Consider the following 20575-nt stretch of genomic DNA (forward strand, 5'->3'; position numbering starts at 1 on the left):
CCCAATTGCACCACTGCGGAATCGCACACAATTGTCCTATTTTTAGAAAGTTGTTTGTTTGTGTATTGACAACTGAGGGGCAAATAACATGGCTTTTGTTATTGGTTAACGAATAGAGTTATTTTGTATTTTAATCTGATTTATATTCTTTCTTTTAAAGCGATGCTCAAGGTTGATTCCCTTTTTAACGTTCCTAAACTGATAAAACAAGCTGGAGACAAGCTCCTGATAAGAAAAAAATTGTCAGTAGAAACTGGGGGTGTGAACAATTACTATTATTGCAATTCTTAGTACGGCTGTTATTACGCTATTACAGAGGTTAAAACCGTTAAGAAGGCAATGTGGAATGGAGAACTACAAAGGCTAAACATGTATGCTGATGCAGAAGGCTGTATAACTATTTTATATTGTTATGTTTGTCTTGTGTTTTCTGTATTTGTTGTTTTGCCGTTGTTTTCCTGTTTTTAAAGGTAAAAATGTTTAATAAAAACTATTTTAAAAAAACAAACTGGGATCTGGCTTCTCTCTTTTGTGAACCTTTCTCCTTACAATGGATTCCCCTTCAGACCTCATTTTAATAAACATGTATGCTATTATCCGGTCCAATCAACTTTCCTCTTTCAGATTTCTTTCTTATGTTAACTATAGAAGGGGATGTAAGTTAAAAGATTCTTTGAATGACGAATCGATTTTGTCTGAATATTCTGATGAATTGTAATAAAATGATCTTCCTGTCTCGGTTTGTCTCGCTGGAAAATATGCACACCTGGGCACAAGCCTGAAAAAGCTATATTTGGCCATCACAACAGAGAACATAAAATCACAGGGTGGGAAGGGACCTAGGAGGTCTTCTAGTCTAACCCCTGCCTTGAGCAGATGATCTTACTCCATTCGAGACAAACAATTGTCCAATTTCGTTATCACGGCAATAAAAATTATAGGTATGTAGAAATAAACTATTAACATTGTTATTTTATTTAATGGATTAGAATATTATTATTTTTAAATTCTTTACAGATCTCCTGAAATTGATCAGGTCTGCCTGCTCTTGTTTTGAGATGAATGAAATGCTTTCAAATTTCTTCTTTTGAAAGGTGTTAAGAGGCACAAATAATTTTAATATTAAATTCAAGGTAATGTTATGAAGAAGATACAAGGTGCCAAATAAATTCCAAGTCACTCAACGTTGTCCATGGGATCGCGATGGGTCGGACATGACTTCACGACTAGCAACAACAAATCATATCTACAGGAACTGGCCATTGCATTGTACGCTATAGATGGGAATCACTCAGTTAAAGCACAAAGAACTTTTGTCTATTTTTTTTAAAAAAAAATCTTTATTTACAAAACAGGTCTGCTCTAAAACAGGAAGTCCTCTAAAAAGTCAGTTATGTACACCTAATTCTTTCTGTCCAGAGGAAATGGATAAAATGGACATGAAGCCAGTATTTCTACAATGGCAGCAATAAAACCAGCCCATGTGGCGGGGAAAAAAATCTCTATTTTCTGACCGCTTTTTCAAACAAAAATGGGAAAAGTCTCTTTTCGGAGGGCAGGAGATGGAAAATTATGGTGTCTGCATGAACCATTTGAGAGAGAAAGAGAGAAGAAGAAGAAGAAAAAAACATGTTCTTCTTTTGTAACACGAAACCATGATTTAAGCTACTGGTCCAGCAAAATCGAGAGCTTTGCGATAGCTTGTTTCTAAAACGAGACTGTGGTTGCGTTCCCCAATAAAGTAAGTGCTAAGTAGCCAGTCAGTCTTGTGCAATGAGGTCCAGGTTGACTAAATGCCTTATGGTGGGTCTGCCATGGGGACAGTTCCAAGGATGCTCAATTTCGCCCATGTGAGATATCAGTTTCTTCATTTCACCATCCGTGAGGGCGGTTCCAATCATCACCTGTAACAGGAGCAAAATCAGGAACTCAGTACCAAATCAATACAATACAATAGCAGAGTTGGAAGGGACCTTGGAGGTCTTCTAGTCCAACCCCCTGCCTAGGCAGGAAACTCTATACCGTTTCAGAGAAATGGCTATCCAACATCTTCTTAAAGACTTCCAGTGTTGGGGCATTCACAACTTCTGGAGGCCGGCTGTTCCATTGATTAATTGTTCTAACTGTCAGGAAGTTTCTCCTCAGTTCTAGGCTGCTCCTTTCCTAGATTAGTTTCCATCCATTGCTTCTTGTTCTACCCTCAGGTGCCTTGGACAATAGCTTGACTCCCTCTTCTTTGTGGCAACCCCTGAGATATTGGAAGACTGCTATCCTGCCTCCCCTAGTCCTTCTTTTCATTAAACTAGACATACCCAGTTCCTGCAACCATTCTTTATATGTTTTAGTCTCCAGTCCCCTAATCATCTTTGTTGCTCTTCTCTGCACTCTTTCTAGAGTCTCCACATATTTTTTACATCGTGGCGACCAGAACTGAATGCAGTATTCCAAGTGTGGCCTTACCAAGGCATTATAAAGTGGTATTAACACTTCACGTGATCTTGATTCTATCCCTCTGTTGATGCAGCCTAGAACTGTGTTGGCTTTTTTGGCAGCTGCTGCACACGGCTGGCTCCTATTTAAATGGTTGTCCACTAGGACTCCAAAATCCCTCTCACAGTTACTACTATTGAGCAAGGTACCACCTATTCACATCCATCCATGCCCCAGTTTACATCAACTATTACACTTACGGATTTCCGACAAGCTCGAGAGGCAAACATTTGCCTCACTCTGGATGGCCTGCACATGATTCCCGGAGAATCGCTTAACATAAAAATTAATTCTTCTACGTCTTGAGGACCAAAAGTCCAGTTTTTGCTGGTTGGTAACGATATGAGCTTCACTCTTTGAGTTACAGGAGCTGAAAGGTTTTAAAAATAACATCGTGGTCACGGTGTTTTTACACTGAGATAATATTTCAACATCTAACCCAACCGCTCATGTAAAAATTGGCAGTGAGTAGCTAAATTTTGTAGGTTAAGTTTTAAACCGAGTGTATTTTTTTTTCCTTGCAGGAAAAGAACATCCAATTGAAATCCCAATTTCAAAGACGGTTAGAAGAGCAGAGATTTTAAAAATGGAATTGTTTGGCAGGCTAATTTTTCCCATTTTCATCATTTGAAAGAAGTTTCATACTCCCAAAGCAGAGACAATCCCTTTCTCCCCACTTCCTTGACCAAAGCTGGGAGGGAGGGTAAGGTAAGACACTCACCGTTTTCATCAACCACAAAATCAAATCCATTTTTTTGGAAAATCTCCAGATTATCCATCAAGATACTTTCACTCACAGCGGTTAAATTAAGATTTTGAGGCCTAAAAAAGTGGGGCACAGAAAAAGGAAGGTAACAACCATTAAATCTGAAGGCAGCCCTTCTGGAACTGTATCTATTGTGTACGGTTGATATGTAGGTAGGTAGGGAGATTGATAGATCAATTAGATTAATAGAATATTCTATAGATATCCCCCCCGCCTTATATACATGCATACTTTTTTCCTTTTGGAATTTTTTCCAAAGGTTTTCAAATGGCACTTTTTTTTTTTTTTGCAAGAAGGAATGAAAAAGAACTCAAGATGACAAAAAGGTTGAAAGAAATTGAAACAGGAAGCAACGAGAGGCGGAATCTTTAGATATAAATGCAGAGGCTGATTTCTCTCTCTTTATATAATTTCACGTCCAAATCTCCGCAAGATGGACTGTGATTTGCAAAAACCAGTTGCGTACCGTTGTTGTTTAAGTAGAAGACGATAAAACAATACGTACTGTCATCTGAGCTAAAGAGTTCCAGGAGTTTTAAAAGCGACAAGGCATTGAAAGGAAATGTCACCAATCCTGAAGAGGTAGGGGGCAGAGCTATGCAAATCTAAACCCAACAGCCAAAGCAGGAAGTCCCAAAGTTGTCATAATCAAGGGAAATCGATAAATTCTGCAGATATTCCTAACTGGAAGGAGTTCGTTGTGGTGGGATTTGCAAATGATGCATTTTCAGAGGACAATCCTAAGAGCAGGAACTGGTCTGAGTTGGCTTTAGCACTTAGCTTGCAAAGCAACTCCGAAGTTGTCTCACAAATCTTAAATTTCAAGGGGAGGGAAGCCGTTGGCATCCCTCCCACCCTCAGGTATCGCTTCTCGGCCTTTTGGCTAAGATCAAGTGTAGTATCTGTTCTTATCAGTTTAATATCTGATATGTCCTCTATCTGAGGACTGTTTATTAAATGGATTTCTGGAAGCAGGAGATGGACTAGGGGCTTGCTCCATCCTCTCCACGCATTGACCTGGTATTGCAGTGCCTCCAGGACCAGTGCCCCCCACCCCACCCCTAATCAGGTTCAAAAGTAGATTTGAATTTTCTTTTTTCTTTTTTCCTTTTTTTTCTTCTTCTACCTCTTTTCCATCCTTAGTCTACATCTCCTTCTGCTCCTCCTTCTTTCTCCCCCACACAACTTCTGTTTCTCCTTTTATTATTCCTTTCTTCTCCATTTTACTTCCTTCCATATTTTCTTTGTATTCCGTCTCCGCATTTACTTCCAGCTCTCCCCCTCCTTCTCTTATTCCCTTCTCCCTTCATCTCCCCCTGACATCTACTGCTTTTCTTTCTTTCTCTTCTTAGACAGACAGATAACGGATGGATGGATGGATGGATGTAGGGATAGATAGATGGATGGATGGATAGATACCATAGATAGATAGATACCATAGGTAGGTAGGTAGGTAGGTAGGTAGATAGATGATAGATAGATAGATAGATAGATAGATAGATAGATAGATAGATAGATAGATAGATAGACAGACAGACAGCATGTGTGCAGACAGGTAGAGAGAATGTGTGTGGATAGACAGTCAAGAAATGGTTGAGAAGACGCTCACTTGATCAGCTTCTGCCCCTGCAGGACGGTGTGCTCCTGCAGCATCTCAAAGTTGTATTTTTCATCGGTAGCGTGCTGATCGATGATGAAGAGGTCAGATTTCAGCTTGGCGATGATGAATCCCAGATTGAATTGGCCAACGACATCCATTTTAGCAAACATCTCTTTCCTGCCCGCAGAGGGAGAAGCAGAGAGAAGGATGTAGACAGTCAGACCTGCCTTCTCTTTTAAAGCCTGGTTTTTTTCCAATTCTCGAATCCAGGACTCTTAATATCCTCTTAATCTTCTTAATACTAATCACTCTTAATATTCTCTTTCAACAAAAACTATTTTTTAAAAAAAACCCTCTTAATATTCTCTTAATAACTCTTATTTTCCTCTTTCAAGAAGAGACTGGACTGCCATTTGTCAGAAATGGTGTAGGATCTCCTGCTTGAGCGGGGGTTGGACTACATGACCTCCAAGGTCCCTTCCAACTCTGTTTATCTGTTAATCCTCATGGAAGTTAACTAGCCATCAATTCTTTTCTACGGAGAAAAGACTGGTTGAGCCTTCAAATCTAAGGCTGGACTTGCTCTCTTGCGTTCAGACAGACTTGCACGACAAGCCAAATAAAATGTGGGAAGCCGGGATCTGCCTAATGACAGCCACGAATCACTTAACAACAATGGCAACTCCACTCCCCTTTCGCTCCTCTTTTATTTCCTCTGGGAGGGGCCATTCATCCTCCTCCTGTGGCCTTTCTCCCAAGTTGACCCCTGTTCTTTAGCCGTTCCTTTCGTCTGGCAGCTCTGCGCATGCGCACACTGGGAACAGGCTCCAGCTGTTCGTCTGCCTCACTGATGTCTGACTCTGAAGGCAGCTGATAACTGGCATACGGCCCTGGCCCCCTCTCTGCCTCCGACACAGAGCCCTCCTCAGAGCCTTCCCCAGACTCCAGAACTGGCCCATCTTCCTCCCCAACCTCCTCACTGTCCGAATCTGCTGCCAGCTCCCCTGGCCGCTGGCACGACACAACAAGCATTTCTGAGATTCTGAGCTGCCATACCTTATTTCCTTTCTCAATTCATCCTCCGCTGTTTTGTTTTCTCCCGGGCTAATCTTTGCCCTGAATTTTCTGAATTTCAACATTTCTCCTTCGGTCTCCTGGTGCTTCATTTGCTTCTGGATTCGGTCCGCTAAGGTGCTCCAAGGCATGTCTAAAGACACCGTCCTCTTTGCCGTTTTGACTGGGATGTCGTACAAGGGCTGGGCGCCGGAGTCCTGCTCAGAGGTCATCGCCGAGAAATTGGCTTTTGGGGAAAGAGGTTGACGGATCTTAAAACGTTTTGCTTTGGGGGATGAAGTGGCTTGTCGAGCAAAGCCGTCGTCTTCGCTCTGGTTTGGTTCGGAGGGCCAGAAAACCCCGCCAGATCCACCTTCGCTGCTCTGGATTTCTCCGCTAAAAAGACGGGATTCTCCTTGGGAAGAACCCGCAGCGCTTTCGGTTCTAAAGTGGACACCCATTTCTGGGGTTCTGCTCAAGCCCCCATCTGACTCGGCGGAGAAGCTCCCCAAACCAGAATCCGTATCTTCGTTCGATTTCTCCAACGTCTGGCCTGCAAGCGGGGAATTCCTCCCATCCACCTCGCTTCCGTCTTCAGATTCCTTATCGAGAAGAATTTTCTTTCGGGAAGAGGCTGAAAAACCGGCGAACATCTGGAGCAGTCCTTGACTGGCGGGCACATGCTTCGGTTGGGCTTTCTTGGCCTCCTGAAAAGAAGGTGTTTTCCCCCGAGAAAAGGATTCCTTCAGATGAGCAATTATTTTCGATTTCTCGTCCCGATTTGGAGGCAAAGGACAGGCTGACCTTTCCAAGGGGGACGCATCTCTCTCGCTTTGGAGGAAACTTTTCATGGTCCCTGCAAAAAAGAGAGAACCAGTGTGATTTTCTTAGTATGGATAGTCCTCGACGTACGACCTCAATTGAGTCCACAATTTCTGTTGCTAAGTGAGACGGCTGTTAAGTGATTCCCCCCCCCCCTTATTTTACGACCTTTCTTGCCGCAGTTGTATAGTGAATCACCGAGGTCGTTAATTTAAGTGAATCTGGCTTCCCCGTTTTGCTGGTCGCAAAAGAGGACACTGCAACCGTCATAAGGACGAGTCAATTGCCCGGCGTGTGAATGTCAACCCTGAAGCTGACCTGACCGAAGCCATTTTGAGGCTTCAGTGTTACCACACTGGAGCGGAAGAGATAGGGAGGGAGATTAGAGATAGCTGGGGTTTTGTAGCCAAAGCAAAATACTTTCTCTTGGGAACCAAGGACATTCTCACACCGGGTGGAGTGAGGAGGTGGAGCGAGAAGGCGGAGTGATGTCACTAGGCAACCAGACAGCATCGTGATTGGACCGTGGGACTGATCGTTTTGAGTGGGAGACTAACGTTTACTTTTAATGAGGTGAAAACCGTGGGAAGCTTCAGCGTCGGTTTTCACCAGAAATGTGCCAATATGACATATCGAAATAAAACTATTCTCTGAGGAATCTACCTGCCTGTGGGGTGTATTACCTTGGACCCTGACAGTGAATTTTAATCATGTTACCCTGGGGATGCTGCTATGGTCATAAGGGGGGGGGACAAACGATCATAGGTTCCTCAGTGCTGTTGTCGGTGGTGAGCTTCAAAAATTTCAGCAACGGGTTCTCTGTGCGGTGGCTGAGTGGGCGTGGCCATGGCGGACGTGGCCTAGTTGGCCTCTTGCACCAAGTGGGGCGGTGGCGGTGCCGTTTTCGCCTTCCCCAGGTTCTGGAGGCTTTCCTCAAGCCTCTGGGAGGATGAAAACGGCCTCCCCCGGGCTCCCGAGGCCTTTTAGAAGGCCTGTTTTTCCCCCTCCACAAGCCTCCATGCAGGCTGTTCTTACCTGACTGTCCAAAAATATGCAGGTAAAAATGCAAAAAAAAAAAAAAAAGATTTGCTTAAATAGCAACTCGACTTCCTACCTTCAACACCGGTCAGCTTTTGATTCACCACCAATTTATTAACGTCAGTGCCAAACATTGTCATCAGGGATGTTTTTAGGATTGCTAATAAAAGCTTTTCTTCCTGGAGTAAGATCTGCCTTTTATCCGGAGTCACGTTGATGTCTACGCATCCTGAAATCAAAAACATTCCTCATTCTTTGGTTATCTTTCTCCTTCTTCGCACCTACGGATGGGCTCCACCTGTTCTGACCGAGGCTTCCCGAGAGCATGAAGCAAACTGCTGGTCCCGACAAAAAACCCTTTTATTAATTGACTGTGAATTCTGCTCATTCACATCCAGCAAAGTCTTTCGAGGGAGGATTTACGGTCACAGACCTTATCTATCTTGGAGAGCTGCCAGGCCGATATCTGCAAAACTTGGCAAGGAGTCTCGGAGAGTCACGAACCAATGAAGCGAACTAATTGTCTCCTGCAAACTCCACTCCCCTGTCGCTCCTCTTTTATTTCCCCTGGGAGGGGCCATTCATCGTCTACCTGTGGCCTTACTCCCAAGTCGACCCCTGTTCTTTAGCTGTTCCCTTCGTCTGGCAACTCTGCCCATGCGCACACTGGGAACAGGCTCCAGCTGTTCCTCTGCCCCACTGATGTCTGACTCTGAAGGCAGCTGATAACTGGCATACGGCTCTGGCCCCTTCTCTGCCTCCAACACAGAGCCCTCCTCAGAGCTTTCCTCAGACTCCAGGACTGGCCCATGTTGCTCCCCAACCTCCTCACTGTCCGAATCTGCTGCCAGCTCTGCTGGCGGCCCATAACACCACCACTCAGGCTCTTGATGATAATTTGGTAGTCCTTATCAGAATGTTAGGATAATAATTAAGTGGGCCAAATTATCCTAATTAACAAAAAAGAGGAGCTAACAAGGAAGATAATTTATAAAGCTCACCAGATTCTGCACGGATGTTAAGAACAACAAATGGATATTGGTGCCTGTTATACATATGATAGACTTCATTTACAACTTTGGAAACCTGTTTCAGAAAAAGAAAAAAAATAACAGATGTTGGTTGGATTTGGTTGAGATTTAAAAAGATAGAAAGCCCCCTTGACTGGCGGCAGTGATTCACTTTTAAGAACTGTGGCAAGAGTGGTGGTAAAATGGGGCAAAATTCACTGCTTAGCAGAAATGTTGGCCTCAACTGCGATAAAAAATTGAGGACTTCTCTGTAGAATCAAGAGAGGGCCTTGTGAATCATCTTCATTTATAATCCCTTGCAGGGTAGAGTCTCGCAACTGGATGGAGTTAGTGAAGTGTTTTAATGGCCGGATGCCCTTCCCTGTTGCCAGTGCAGAGTTATATTCAGCGGATATATTCTCAGTGTGCCAAGAGAGAGAAATATCTGCCTCTACCTAGGATCAAACTCACAGCCTCTTGATTGGGAGGCGAGAGCGCCACCTCTAAGCCACTGCGCCACTCCAAGAGAGGGTCTGGAATGCCAGTGAGAAAAAACATACCTTTCCTGGGTCGCACGGACGCTGGTTAATAAAGAAGAATTGCCGATCCGTCGTGCTCCTCCCATCACCGTGATTGCACTGTGAAACAAATCCCGCGATCCTGTTTAAAAGGAACGCGTCATTAAGAGAATCCCATAAAAACGAAGGAGACAAGAACAAGTCATTTGACGTATTTTAAAAGGGATCTAAACCAGCGGTCATCAACTGGTGGTCCATGGATTAGTGATGGGATTGCCCCCCAACAATCTGGGTCCTCATTTTACCCACCTTGGAAGGACGGAAGGCTGAGTCAACCTTGAGCTGGTCAGGATTGAACTCCTGGCAGTGAGCAGAGTTAGCCTGCAATATCTGCGTTCTAACCACTGCGCCACAACAGCTCCTAATTAAATGTCATTTACATTAAATTGAAATTAAATGGCGATAGATGCTGGCCACTCTGCTGAACCCCTTGAAATGCGGTCCATGCCACTGCGGTGGGGGCATGACTATTAGAACTAGGTCGTAAGTACCTTTGGGGGTATGTCTCTTGTAATTTCAAACAGTTGCTAAGCAACTAGTCATAAGATGAGGCCTTGTTGTTTTGTCCTTTGGGGGGTTTTATATGTTGTGCCCGATAGGCCTGAATCTCTGGCTTTTAAGCCCAAATGAACAACAAGGAAGAATTCCAGAAAAAATAAGTCTGATTTTTTTGTTTTTTACTTACGTATAAAGTTTAGTGGGCAGGGCGGAAATGTTCAAGCCGTATTCTTCGCAGACTTCTCCACTCGGTGGCAACTGCACGAAGGGAATCAGGGTTTGCACCTGGGAGCAAAATAACAACCTATAGTGAAATTGAATTCCTAGGTGTTCGAATCCCCAAACCATCATGCTCCATGCCAGAGTCAAACAAACCACACATTATGGGGGGTGCTCTCTGAGCTTGGTTCAGACGTTTCATCCCTCAAATGAGCTAAATGTCAGAGTTCCCAATAGCATCCAAAATTAAAAGTATTCCTCAAAGTTCCAATTTATTAAGAGAGACATGTTGGCACATCTGTGAAAACCCGAATCGTTCAACCCCAGTTGAAAGTTCATGATCTCGCGCCCCACACCCACAAGTCCATCACATGGTCCAATCTTCCACTACCACGCCTGGCAGTTCCACCCATCCAGTTCCGGTCAGGCTCAGAGGTGTACAGAACAAAAGATGACCTTGGTTTTCTAGAAAGGGATTTTATTTTGACAACAACACATTCTACTCCTTACTATTCCCCCTCCCAATTCCCCACTAATGAAACAGCGTAGTAAAATAATAGAGAGTGTGGCAGGCCAAAGATCCAGCAAGGAATATAACTGCAGGCCTGACAGGCAGCCTCTCCTCAAAAGGAATACGATTCCTCATCAGCCCTCTTCTTTACCTGTTTGTGTCCAAATACGGCACCAATGTTTTCTTTTAAAGTAGAACTTCCGCTGGTGGACACCACGGCCTGCTTCTTTCCTTGACCAACTTGGTTGGTGCAGTTTATTCGAACCCCGGTGCAAATGATGCAGTACGCTTGCAGTATCTGGACCATTTTGGCAAACTCCTTTTGGGAGTGGAAAAGAGAGGGGGGGGAAAGTTACACTGCTCTGGGTGTGTGTGTGTGTGAGAGAGAGAGAGAGAGAGAAGAAGCGATTCAATCAGATCTTTATTATGATCCAAGACCAGCATCTATTCGATAGCGAAACCATTATTGCAAAGAATAGATTGGCCTATTTTCTTCCCATTTGTGACCAAAGCTTTCGTGCCATCTTTTTAATGGAGGATTTCCTAGTCAACATCTCCGCAACCATGTGGAACAAGAATGAACGATAGTGAATTTAGTAAAATTACGGCAAAAATGAGCAGGGAATTTTAAATTGTCAGGGTAAGGATGATTTAATAGCGGAACAGCTGCTGTAATACTGTAATGACAATGCAATGGTAGTAGTGAGTCAGCAGGGTTATTGGACTCTTTACCACTTTAAGAGACTGTATTATAAGAGAGGCCTTGTTGAGGCGTATCTCTCTGTCTGTGTGTGCTTCCATGCTATAGTTGATGACTGATTGCCTGACTTTGCCTAGTACATGTATGTATATATTCCTTGTAGATAAACCACTATTTGAAAGACAAGCCTGTTTACTGTATTTTTTTTAAAATTTGCCTCTTCAAAATGTTGGTGCGTCTTATACTCCGAAAAATACGTTATATTCTCATTGTACCCAGAGAGAGAAATATCTGCCTCTACCTAGGATCAAACTCACAGCCTCTCGATTGTGAGGCGAGAGCTCCACCTCTAGGCCACCACATTGGCCTTCTTACCTTCTTTATGTTACGCTGAAATTCTTTGTGTCGAACTGGCAACGTATGAAACAGCTGCTGAATGCTGACGGTGGTCCCCGGTGGCCGAGACAACGGGACTCTCCGGGTGATGTTCCCGCTATGATCAAACGCCAGCCGGGTCCCAATATTGGCGGACTTGTGACAAGTGACAATGGAAACGTTGCTGTGTGCAAAGGAATACAATTGTTTTCATGGTTAATAAGGAAACGCAGAGGCAGGGAAAGACTCACGTCGCCGCACAGGTTGCTGGGACCGCCGGAACTCTGAGAACCGGGCGTAACCACCATTGGTTCAACACCATCATAACTTCAAACGGCTGCTGAATGAATGGCTATAAATTAAGGACTACCTGTATAATCATTACTGGCAAAAATGTCAACGGGGGGGAAGGGTAGGGGTCTTGCGCGCATAGAATTATGGGTGGGAAAACCCATGCATGACCTCCCTGCGCTCCCCTCAGTTTTGGGCACACAATGGGAGAAAGGTTAGCCATCACTGATCTATAGGATAACGTGAAAGATGACACAGACTGAGGGGAGGGAAGGAACAGAGGTAAAGTTCAGAAGCATATCAAACAAAGCGCAGGCTTGACTGCAAACAGATATTGCCTATGGAGCACTTAATAAATCCCTGGTTTCGTATTAAACATTTGACTCGATAATTATAAATCAGTTACGGCATCTTTAGAAAATTTGACACCATGTTTCCCTGAAAATAAGACCTGGTCTTGTTTTCATTTGGGCTCCAAAATAAGCATTAGGGCTTATTATTTTGGGGATGTTTTATTTCGAGGGCTGCCGCCACGAGGCAGGGTGTGAGGAGTGGAGTTGCCCCATGCGCCCTGCACCGGCTTACCTCAGGGACTCCGCGGCCAGGCCATCTACACCCTGATACCTGCCTCGCCTCGTCCACCACTCAATCGCCTCACCTCACCTCGTGTTGGTGGCCGCGAACAACGAGATGCAATCGGTGGGTGAGCAGCTGCGCAGGCGCTTGAGGAGAGTATTTTGGGGGTAGGGCTTAGATTGGGTGCACACACAGAAAACATGTTAGGGCTTATTTTCAGGATAGGTCTTATTTTCGGGGAACCAGGGAGTACTCTGTGTATATTTTCTGCTAGTCAAAGAATAAAGTGAAGATATTGTCAGGATTCCAGCTTCCATCTCAGCTTATATGCAGACATTTTGTACAATTCAGACGCAATATGTGATTACGGCCAAGAGGTGCAAATTCATGCTGCTTCACTCTCGGTGTGCGCTTCTGTGGCACCCGGTGTGAACTTTTGTGCATGTACAGAAATGGGAATGAATGAAGCCAGCCTAAGATTCACCAATTGTTTTAGCTAGCACGCTTCCCGCACGGACAAGCGTCTTACCTTAACGCGCATAACGAGCTCAGAGCTTCACCACGAAAGCCAAACGTTTCCACACTGATGAGGTCAGAGAAATCTTGGATCTTGGAAGTATAATGCTTCAGTGCTGGAAGAAATATGTCACAGAGGTCAGAGGAGGGATAGGCCAGAAGCAGGGGTGAAATCCTCCTGGTTCGGCCAAACTGATAGGGACCATTGTCCTTGGTTCTGTGAACCGGTAGTTTAAAAAAGCTTCCGAGGATTGCTTAGCTCAGCTGTGAGCCGCGCACTCGTTGGAAGCTTTTTCCCCGTTTTTTAAAAGCATTTTTTTCCTGCCGATTCGGCAGGAAGATGGTGTTCATCCTAATGCATTTTTAAACATTTATATTTAATTTTAGGGATGCGCAAGCTTTGTGGTTCAGGGTACCCAGGTTTCCAAATGTTGCATTATAAAAATAAAAGGCAGCAGTCCAAGAGGTTCAAATATCTTACCATACAAAAACAGCTGCCTTTTTTTTCTTTTGAAGATGGGATGATAAAAGTAATTCTTTACGGAAGAACTAATGTATTAACTGCAAATAATATTACAAATTAATAGATTTTCATACTCAAGCCCGCAAAGTTATCCTCTTCTACACCACAACCGTTATCAGAGACTTCAATAAGATCCGCTCCATAATCTTTAAGCTTCACTTCTATAAATGAAAAAAAAAAGAGTAATGAACAAGTTAAGCTCTACGATTTCCTGTCTTCTTCCCTCCAAATGCCACTAGATAGTAACAGCACGGCTAAAGGATCTTGAGTGCTAACAGCTTTAAAACAACACGTAACTTACCAACGTTAGTAGCGCCAGCATCGAGGCTGTTTTCCACCAGCTCTTTTACAGCGGTACATAGATTCAGCACCACCTGGCCTGAGCAGATCTGATGAACTGATCTGCGATCAATTGGCTTGATAGTTTTTTCCATTCTTTAAAAAAGAAAAACAAGGCTTTTTTTATGCTCAGAAAATATTGCAGTTCACAGGACTGCAGTCTATGGTTTGGTTTCACTTATGCTTCCAGACTGTAAATTCATACCTTCATTCTGAAAACGGGTTTTAAACTACTCTAAAAGGTAGCCTAGGAAATGTCACCGGTGGTTGAGCAAAATATTGACTCTTAAAACCAAATTGCATAATTCACTTTCCTCTGAAAGTGCAATAAATACACTTGCACAGAAATTCCATTCCAATTAAAATAACATCAATAATAATAAAATAAAATAAAGCATTGCAATAATTACATTTGCATTGAAAGTCCATTCCAATTAGAATAACATCAATAATAATAAAATAAAATAAAATAAAGCATTGCAATAATTACATTTGCATTGAAAGTCCATTCCAATTAAAATAACATCAATAATAATACAATACAATACAATGCAATAATTACATTTGCACTGAAATCCCATTCCAATTAAAATAACATCAAATAATAATAAAAAATAAAGCAATGCAATAAGAACACTTACACAGAAATTCCATTCCAATTAAAATAACATAAAATAATAATAAAATAAAGCAATGCAATAAATACACTTACACTGGAGTCAATTCCATTCTGTTCGCTGATGCAATTAACCCTTTGCTGCCTGCTCACTTTTCAAATGAAGTATGCAAATCGCATGCAAATGAGCGGTCCGCTTCTTTCTCGCCCATTTTCCCGCCAATCATCTCGGAAGGGAATGAAAGATCGGGCCGGACCTCTAGTCGAGCCCCCCGACTCTCTTCGAGCCCGTAGCCGAGGCGCCCCGCTTCTCCCCGGGGAAGACAGGCGAATTCCTTCCGCTAATTCCCTCCAGTTTCCCAGCCTCGCGATGTCTCCTGGGTAAAATCCATTTCCTCCAATCAGCGGGGGCGAGGCTTTCTCATTGGTCCATCCACTCACCAATCGGGGAGTAAAAAGGAAGGTGGAGCGGAATCTTAGCGAAGCTTAGTATATAGGGGAAGGGAGTAGGTGTGAACAACCACCACTTCGGGTACGTCATGGAATGCACCTGTAGCTGAAATATACAAAGCGGTGTTTCTCAAGCAACTTTTCCTTCGTTCTTTTACTTATCCTCTGGAGTTGTGTTCACACGAAACGCTGACCTGGTTTGCTGAATTCATAGAATATTCTATGACACGCTGAATGGTGACTCCCCCAAGTAGCTCAGGGTCCTCTACCTGCTTGGAGAGGAGGCGAAGTTAAGCCCAGCAGGGGCTGCAGAGGCGTCTCATGAGCCTTCCTCTCCTTGACCTTAAGAAACGTATCTGGATAGAAGCCCCCCCCCCCTTTCCCCGCATTGAGGAGATGGCTTCGCTTTCTAACCCGAAGTCTATAGTCAAGGGCCGCTTCACTCGCCTTCTACACCGCCCCTCCCTTCGGAGCTTGCATCAGATGGCAGCAAAAAGACCGCACGCGGCCGACGGGGAAGCCCCGCCTCTTTCGGGCCAATAGCCTCGGCGGCCGTGGCAAGTCGGCCAATGGGAGTCGCGACCGGCGGGGCGTCAGGCGGGGCTGCGCCAATGGGAGGCGGGCGCGCGCGCTGGGACCGCGCCTGCGCGTCAGTGGTCCGTGATGTGAGGAGAATAGGTGGCGATGCCGATGTACAAGGTGAGGCCCTTTCAGGACGGCTCCGGCTCGGCGGTTATGGCCGAGCACCTCCCCGCCTGCATGTACCGCGTGCGATGCGCCCACCGCCCGCCCGAGGCCGACGGGGCCTCCGGCTTTGCCTCCTCTCCGCCGCCTCAGCAGGTAGGAGCCGCTCGGCCCTGCGGCGCCTCACTTGGGCTGGCTGGGTGGGTGACAGGCAGGTCGCGGCTCCCTGGCCCCGAGAACGCTTTGGAAAGGTTTCCGCCTTCGGACTATCGTTCCCATCCTTCCCAGCCCCCGTTTTCCTCCCTGACCCAGTCCACTTCCTATTCGGACTACAATCCCCATCCTCCCCAGCCCCCGTTTTCCTCCCTGCCCCAAGCCACTCCCTATTCGGACTACAATCCCCATCCTCCCCAGCCCCCCGTTTTTCTCCCTGCCCCAAGCCACTCCCAATTCGGACTACAATCCCCATTTTCCCTTGCCCCAAACCATTTTTTCAGACTACAATCCCCATCCTCCCCGCTCACCCACCCCGTTTTCCTCCCTGACCCAGTCCACCCACTATTTGGACTACAATCCCCATCCCCCCCAGCCCCAGTTTTTCATCCCGCTCCAAGCCATTCTTTTTTTTTTCAGATTGCAATCCTCATCCTCCCCGTTTTCAGTCCCGCCTGAATCCACTCCCTATTCGGACTACAATCCCCCGTGCTCTTTGCCCTGCCCCAAGCCGCTCCTCTTTCAGGCTACAACCCACTTCTTTCGAGTCTACTTTAAATCGTTCGGACGCTCCCGAAGGTGCCTGGCTCCAGGTCCCATCAGCCCCCGCCCAGGATGATGGGAGTTGTAGTTTGGAAGCTTTGGAGAGGCGGCCTTCCTCAGAGACCTATTGGGACCCAACACAGGCTAGGATAGGAGAAGGGACCCCCCCCCCCACTTTTGAGCACTTTGATCAGGCTGCCTTCCTTCCACTTTCGCTTTCTCGTTTTCACTTTCTCATTTTCACAACGATTGCTTGTGTATGTTGGTGATGGTGTCAAATGTGTATTATATTTACAGCGGTGACTATGTAGTTTACAAAAAAAATCAAATGGTACAAAGAGAATTAGGATTTGGGATAAGCTCTAATATAAACCCATTGAAGGGGGTCCTTGATGCTCTCTTGAGCTTGGTGGTTTTCTTGCAGACGTTTCATTACCCAAACTAGGTAACAATATCAGTGCTAGTAGGTGGGTAATTATCACTGATGTTGTTACCTAGTTTCGGTAATGAAACATCGGCAAGAAAATCACCAAGCTCAGGGAGCACCAAAAACCCCACAATCCTCTTCCTCCTCCCTCTTCCTTACTTCATCCTCTTCCCCCCTGCAATCTCCACTCTTTCTAGCACTGAGGATGCTACGTAGTTTGGGTAATGAAACATGTGCAAAAAACACAAGCTCAGAGAACACCAAGAACCCTTCATTTCACCCCTGAGCTACAGATATTCTCCTTTATTGAAACCCATTGAATATCAACGCCTACAGACCCTCCTTGAAGGAGATGGGCGGTCTAGAAACATAACTAATATAAATATAGGTAAATGTAAAGGTTCCCCTTGCACATATGTGCTAGTCGTTCCCGACTCTAGGGGGCGGTGCTCATCTCCGTTTCAAAGCCGAAGAGCCAGCGCTATCCAAAGACATCTCCGTGGTCATGTGACCGGCATGGCTAAACGCCGAAGGCACATGGAACGTTGTTTCCCTCCCACCAAAGGTGGTCCCTATTTTTCTACTTGCATTTTTTTACCTGCTTTCAAACTGCTAGGTTGGCAGAAGCTGGGACGAGTCACGGGAGCTCGCTCCGTTATGCGGCGCTAGGGATTTGAATCTCTGAACTGCCGACCTTTCTGATCGACAAGCTCAGTGTCTTAGCCCCTGAGCCACCAAATATCTGTATAAAAATATAAATTGCATATAAAAAGGGATAGCCAGAATAACCTGGTTTTGTTCTGACATGATACAAAACGATGAAGTGAATTCTAACTTAATTTTCATTCAGGATGAAGTTGACCCGTCACTCCAGGCGCTTGAATTCCGCCAGGAAGAGATCTTGAAACGTTTGTATGAATTGAAAGCTGCTGTGGATGGCCTCTCAAAAATGATCCAGACACCAGATGCGGACTTCGATGCCACTAACATAATTCAAACAGATGACCATGTTTCTCTAACTGTCAGCTCTGCAGAACTCGATAGTCTACTTGGGAAGGCAAGTTTGATTCTGAAATTTGCACTCTGCCTACTGAATAGTTTAACCAAAGTTGGTGTGCTTTTTTGTTGCAACAAGTTGCAGTCTGGCTAAAAGGACGTTTAGTGATGTCTGTGGAGATTCTCACTCATCCAGATCATGGTTGTGCCAAGGGTGCTTTTACAAAAGTCATTTTGTTTCTCATCCAAGAAGCTTCTTCAGTTCTGACTGAAGAATTGAAGTAGAGTCTTAGATGAGAAGCAAAACATCTTCAAAGAAAAACAAAAGTCCAGTTGCCTTTTGAAAATGGGTTAAATTTTAAGGAACTAAAGGGTATACTTAATTGTTCAAAGTTGGCCTAAAATGAGAGGAAGTTGTTTGCTTTTAATTGTTTACAAATAGTTCAGCTAGCAGGAGCAATGAAACTGTTGTTAGTGATAAATACCACTTTGTATATTAATAGCTAGCCAAGTAAAAATAACCAGCTCCTTCTCCTTTATTTGGGAGCGGCATTTGAGTCTCATCTCCTGTTTCCGATGGCTTGGAATATCTGCATTGGAACAGATTTTCTATACAGTTCCAACCTCTGCAGAATATTGTTGCCTAAATATTCAGTTTCTATCAGTAATAATTGCCAGTGTTTAACTGGTACGGATAAACAAATGTATGATTTAGAATTTGGAATATTTTGGAAAATATTGCTTCATATTCCAAGTATTGTATGTGTTTATAGGTGGTGCTCAAATGTAGTGGTGCATAATGTACAATTTCTAAGTATGACTAAATTTAGATCCAGTTCACCATGTGTTTAGGATGGAGATCCATCCATTTTTCTATTCTCGTAACGTTCATGGATTTTCATGCATTTTAAAGCTCTCAACCGACATGTGCAATGTCTGGTTCATCTTTTGTCACCTATGAGAGCCATTTATGTCACTTATTCCATTTCTTCTCCACAGCTGGTTTAAACTGTGGAAAATGAATAAGCAGTGTAGAACTGCAGTGCAGTTAATCTGTGTAAAGTACTAAAAAAATCCTGCAGGATAACAATTATAATATGTGGAAAAGCTTTAGAATAAAGTGGAAATCTCCTGAACAGCAGACTGAAGTCAACTTTGTTTTAAAGCAGGATTACGGTGCGCTGAAGGACATCGTGATCAATGCGAACCCCTCCTTCCCTCCGCTGTCGTTGTTAATACTCCACAGTATGCTGTGTGAGAAGTACAAGATACTTTCAACTGTTCATACGCACTCATCTGTGAAAAACGTGCCAGAAAAGCTGCTCAAATGCTTTGGTGAGCAGACAAAGAAACAATCGCGCCACGAATACCAGTTGGGCGTTACTTTAATTTGGAAAGATGGTAAGTCCGTGTGCGCTTATGAATAGCTGCTTACAGAGTTAGGCCCTCCTCTTCTTTTATTTATTAAATTAATAAGAAGAGAATGGGTCTTTATTGGACATAACACTGCTTGGGAGTTGTGTGGCTGTATAAACCTTTTAAATAAATCTCAGGTAAGATGGAAAAGGGGGAGGTACTTGAAGATAGGTTTGTTGCTTGCTTCTTCATTTTGGGGTATTTGTTAGCTGGCGGGCAGTATCTTACGTGAAAACTACAGCTACATTTGACATCATAAACATGTTGAGAAGGAATGGTGAATACAGGAAGTCCTTGACTTACAACCATTTTAGTGACTCTTTGAAGTTATAAGGGCTCTGAAAAAAGTGACATGACCATTTTTCACACTTATAAACATTGGAGCATCCCCGTGGTCACATGATCAAAATGTGGACATGGGCTGGAGTCTCTTGGGGTCATGATCACATTTTACCACCTTCAGACAAGTCAACGGGGAAGCCACTTAACAACTGTACTACTAATTTAAGAACTGTGACTCATTTAACAACTGTGGCAAAGAAGGTCACAAAATGGGGCACAGCCCCACAGTTGTTCGGACCAATTTTGGACTCCATCATGGTCGTAAGTCAGGGACTACCTGTATATATCAGCTCTCCAAGCGTCATCGGTGTCTAATGCTACATTGGGATTATCCTTCCAGTGCCAAAACCCCAGATGAAGTTCAGCATTCAAACCATGTGCCCCATCGAAGGCGAAGGGAGCATTGCTAGGTTCTTATTCTCGTTGCTTGGCACACAGCATAACACAATCACAGCCACGTTGATAGACAGCTGGGTCGATACCGCCCTCTTCCAACTCCAAGGAGGAAGCAATAAAGAAAAGGCAGCAGTTCTGCGGGGCATGAATGCGACCCTCGGCAAGACCTCCTGGTTGGTGGGCAATGAATTGACGGTAGCAGACATTGTGACCTGGTGCGCCCTTCAGCAGACGGGGGGCACGGAGGCCGTCCCAGCCAACGTGCAGAAATGGCTCCGCTCTTGTGAGAATCTGGCACCTTTTAACGCCGCTCTCAAGCTACTGAAATAGCGTTCTCTCCCGCGGACAGGCAAGCAGATTCAACTTTTTCGACATCTCTGATTATGAAATCGGGGGTGATGTTTGGATAAATCAGATTTGAGAAATAACCAAAGCTGTAATGCCAATAAAATTCATCAGAATTGTCCTTTGTAAAATGGTACTTCTTCAGCAAGAAAACGGCGGCCCCGTGGTCACATCCACCTGGTCTTAGTAACAAGGAGGTTTTCTCCCAACTTTCCTAACTGCTCCCATCCAAGAATTAACAA

General features: G+C 44.5%; 2 protein-coding genes across 4 annotated transcripts; one reads left to right on the forward strand and one right to left on the reverse strand.

Annotated features, from left to right (window-relative positions):
- Positions 1 to 1121: 1121 nt before the first annotated feature.
- PMS2 (PMS1 homolog 2, mismatch repair system component) lies at positions 1122 to 15424 on the reverse strand. Its single transcript, XM_081965699.1, has 15 exons — positions 14618 to 15424; positions 13868 to 14001; positions 13641 to 13727; positions 13057 to 13159; positions 11661 to 11844; positions 10737 to 10904; positions 10043 to 10140; positions 9340 to 9439; positions 8771 to 8855; positions 7846 to 7998; positions 5913 to 6765; positions 4866 to 5033; positions 3212 to 3312; positions 2691 to 2860; positions 1122 to 1904 (listed from the first exon to the last, which is right to left on the reverse strand). The coding sequence occupies exons 1-15, from the start codon at positions 14632 to 14634 to the stop codon at positions 1761 to 1763; spliced, it is 2565 nt and encodes an 854-aa protein (XP_081821825.1). The 5' UTR covers positions 14635 to 15424; the 3' UTR covers positions 1122 to 1760.
- Positions 15425 to 15542: 118 nt separating this feature from the next.
- On the forward strand, positions 15543 to 20451 carry AIMP2 (aminoacyl tRNA synthetase complex interacting multifunctional protein 2). Of its 3 annotated transcripts, none has more exons than XM_081965870.1 (4): positions 15543 to 15670; positions 17689 to 17895; positions 19001 to 19235; positions 19933 to 20451. In XM_081965870.1, exons 1-4 carry the CDS (start codon positions 15656 to 15658, stop codon positions 20316 to 20318), a joined length of 843 nt encoding a protein of 280 aa, XP_081821996.1. In that variant the 5' UTR covers positions 15543 to 15655; the 3' UTR covers positions 20319 to 20451. The 3 variants fall into 3 exon arrangements, with proteins under 3 accessions (XP_081821996.1, XP_081821994.1, XP_081821995.1); XM_081965868.1 differs by having other exon boundaries at positions 15590 to 15811; XM_081965869.1 differs by having other exon boundaries at positions 15591 to 15811; positions 19004 to 19235.
- The last annotated feature ends 124 nt before the right edge of the window (positions 20452 to 20575 follow it).

Source organism: Natrix helvetica, assembly GCF_964273705.1.
Source record: "Natrix helvetica genome assembly, chromosome: 13".
Lineage (NCBI taxonomy): Eukaryota > Metazoa > Chordata > Lepidosauria > Squamata > Natricidae > Natrix > Natrix helvetica.

Coding starts and splice junctions, on each gene's coding strand:
- PMS2 (XM_081965699.1), bottom strand. Junction 11,845..13,056: donor AGCTCGTTATGCGCGTTAAG/GTAAGACGCTTG, acceptor CTTTGCACACAG/CAACGTTTCCATTGTCACTT. Junction 3,313..4,865: donor CAGGGGCAGAAGCTGATCAA/GTGAGCGTCTTC, acceptor CCACTTTTTTAG/GCCTCAAAATCTTAATTTAA.
- AIMP2 (XM_081965868.1), top strand. CDS start 15,656: ATGCCGATGTACAAGGTGAGGCCCTTTCAGGACGGCTCCGGCTCGGCG. Junction 17,896..19,000: donor TCGATAGTCTACTTGGGAAG/GCAAGTTTGATT, acceptor TTTGTTTTAAAG/CAGGATTACGGTGCGCTGAA. Junction 19,236..19,932: donor TACTTTAATTTGGAAAGATG/GTAAGTCCGTGT, acceptor TTATCCTTCCAG/TGCCAAAACCCCAGATGAAG.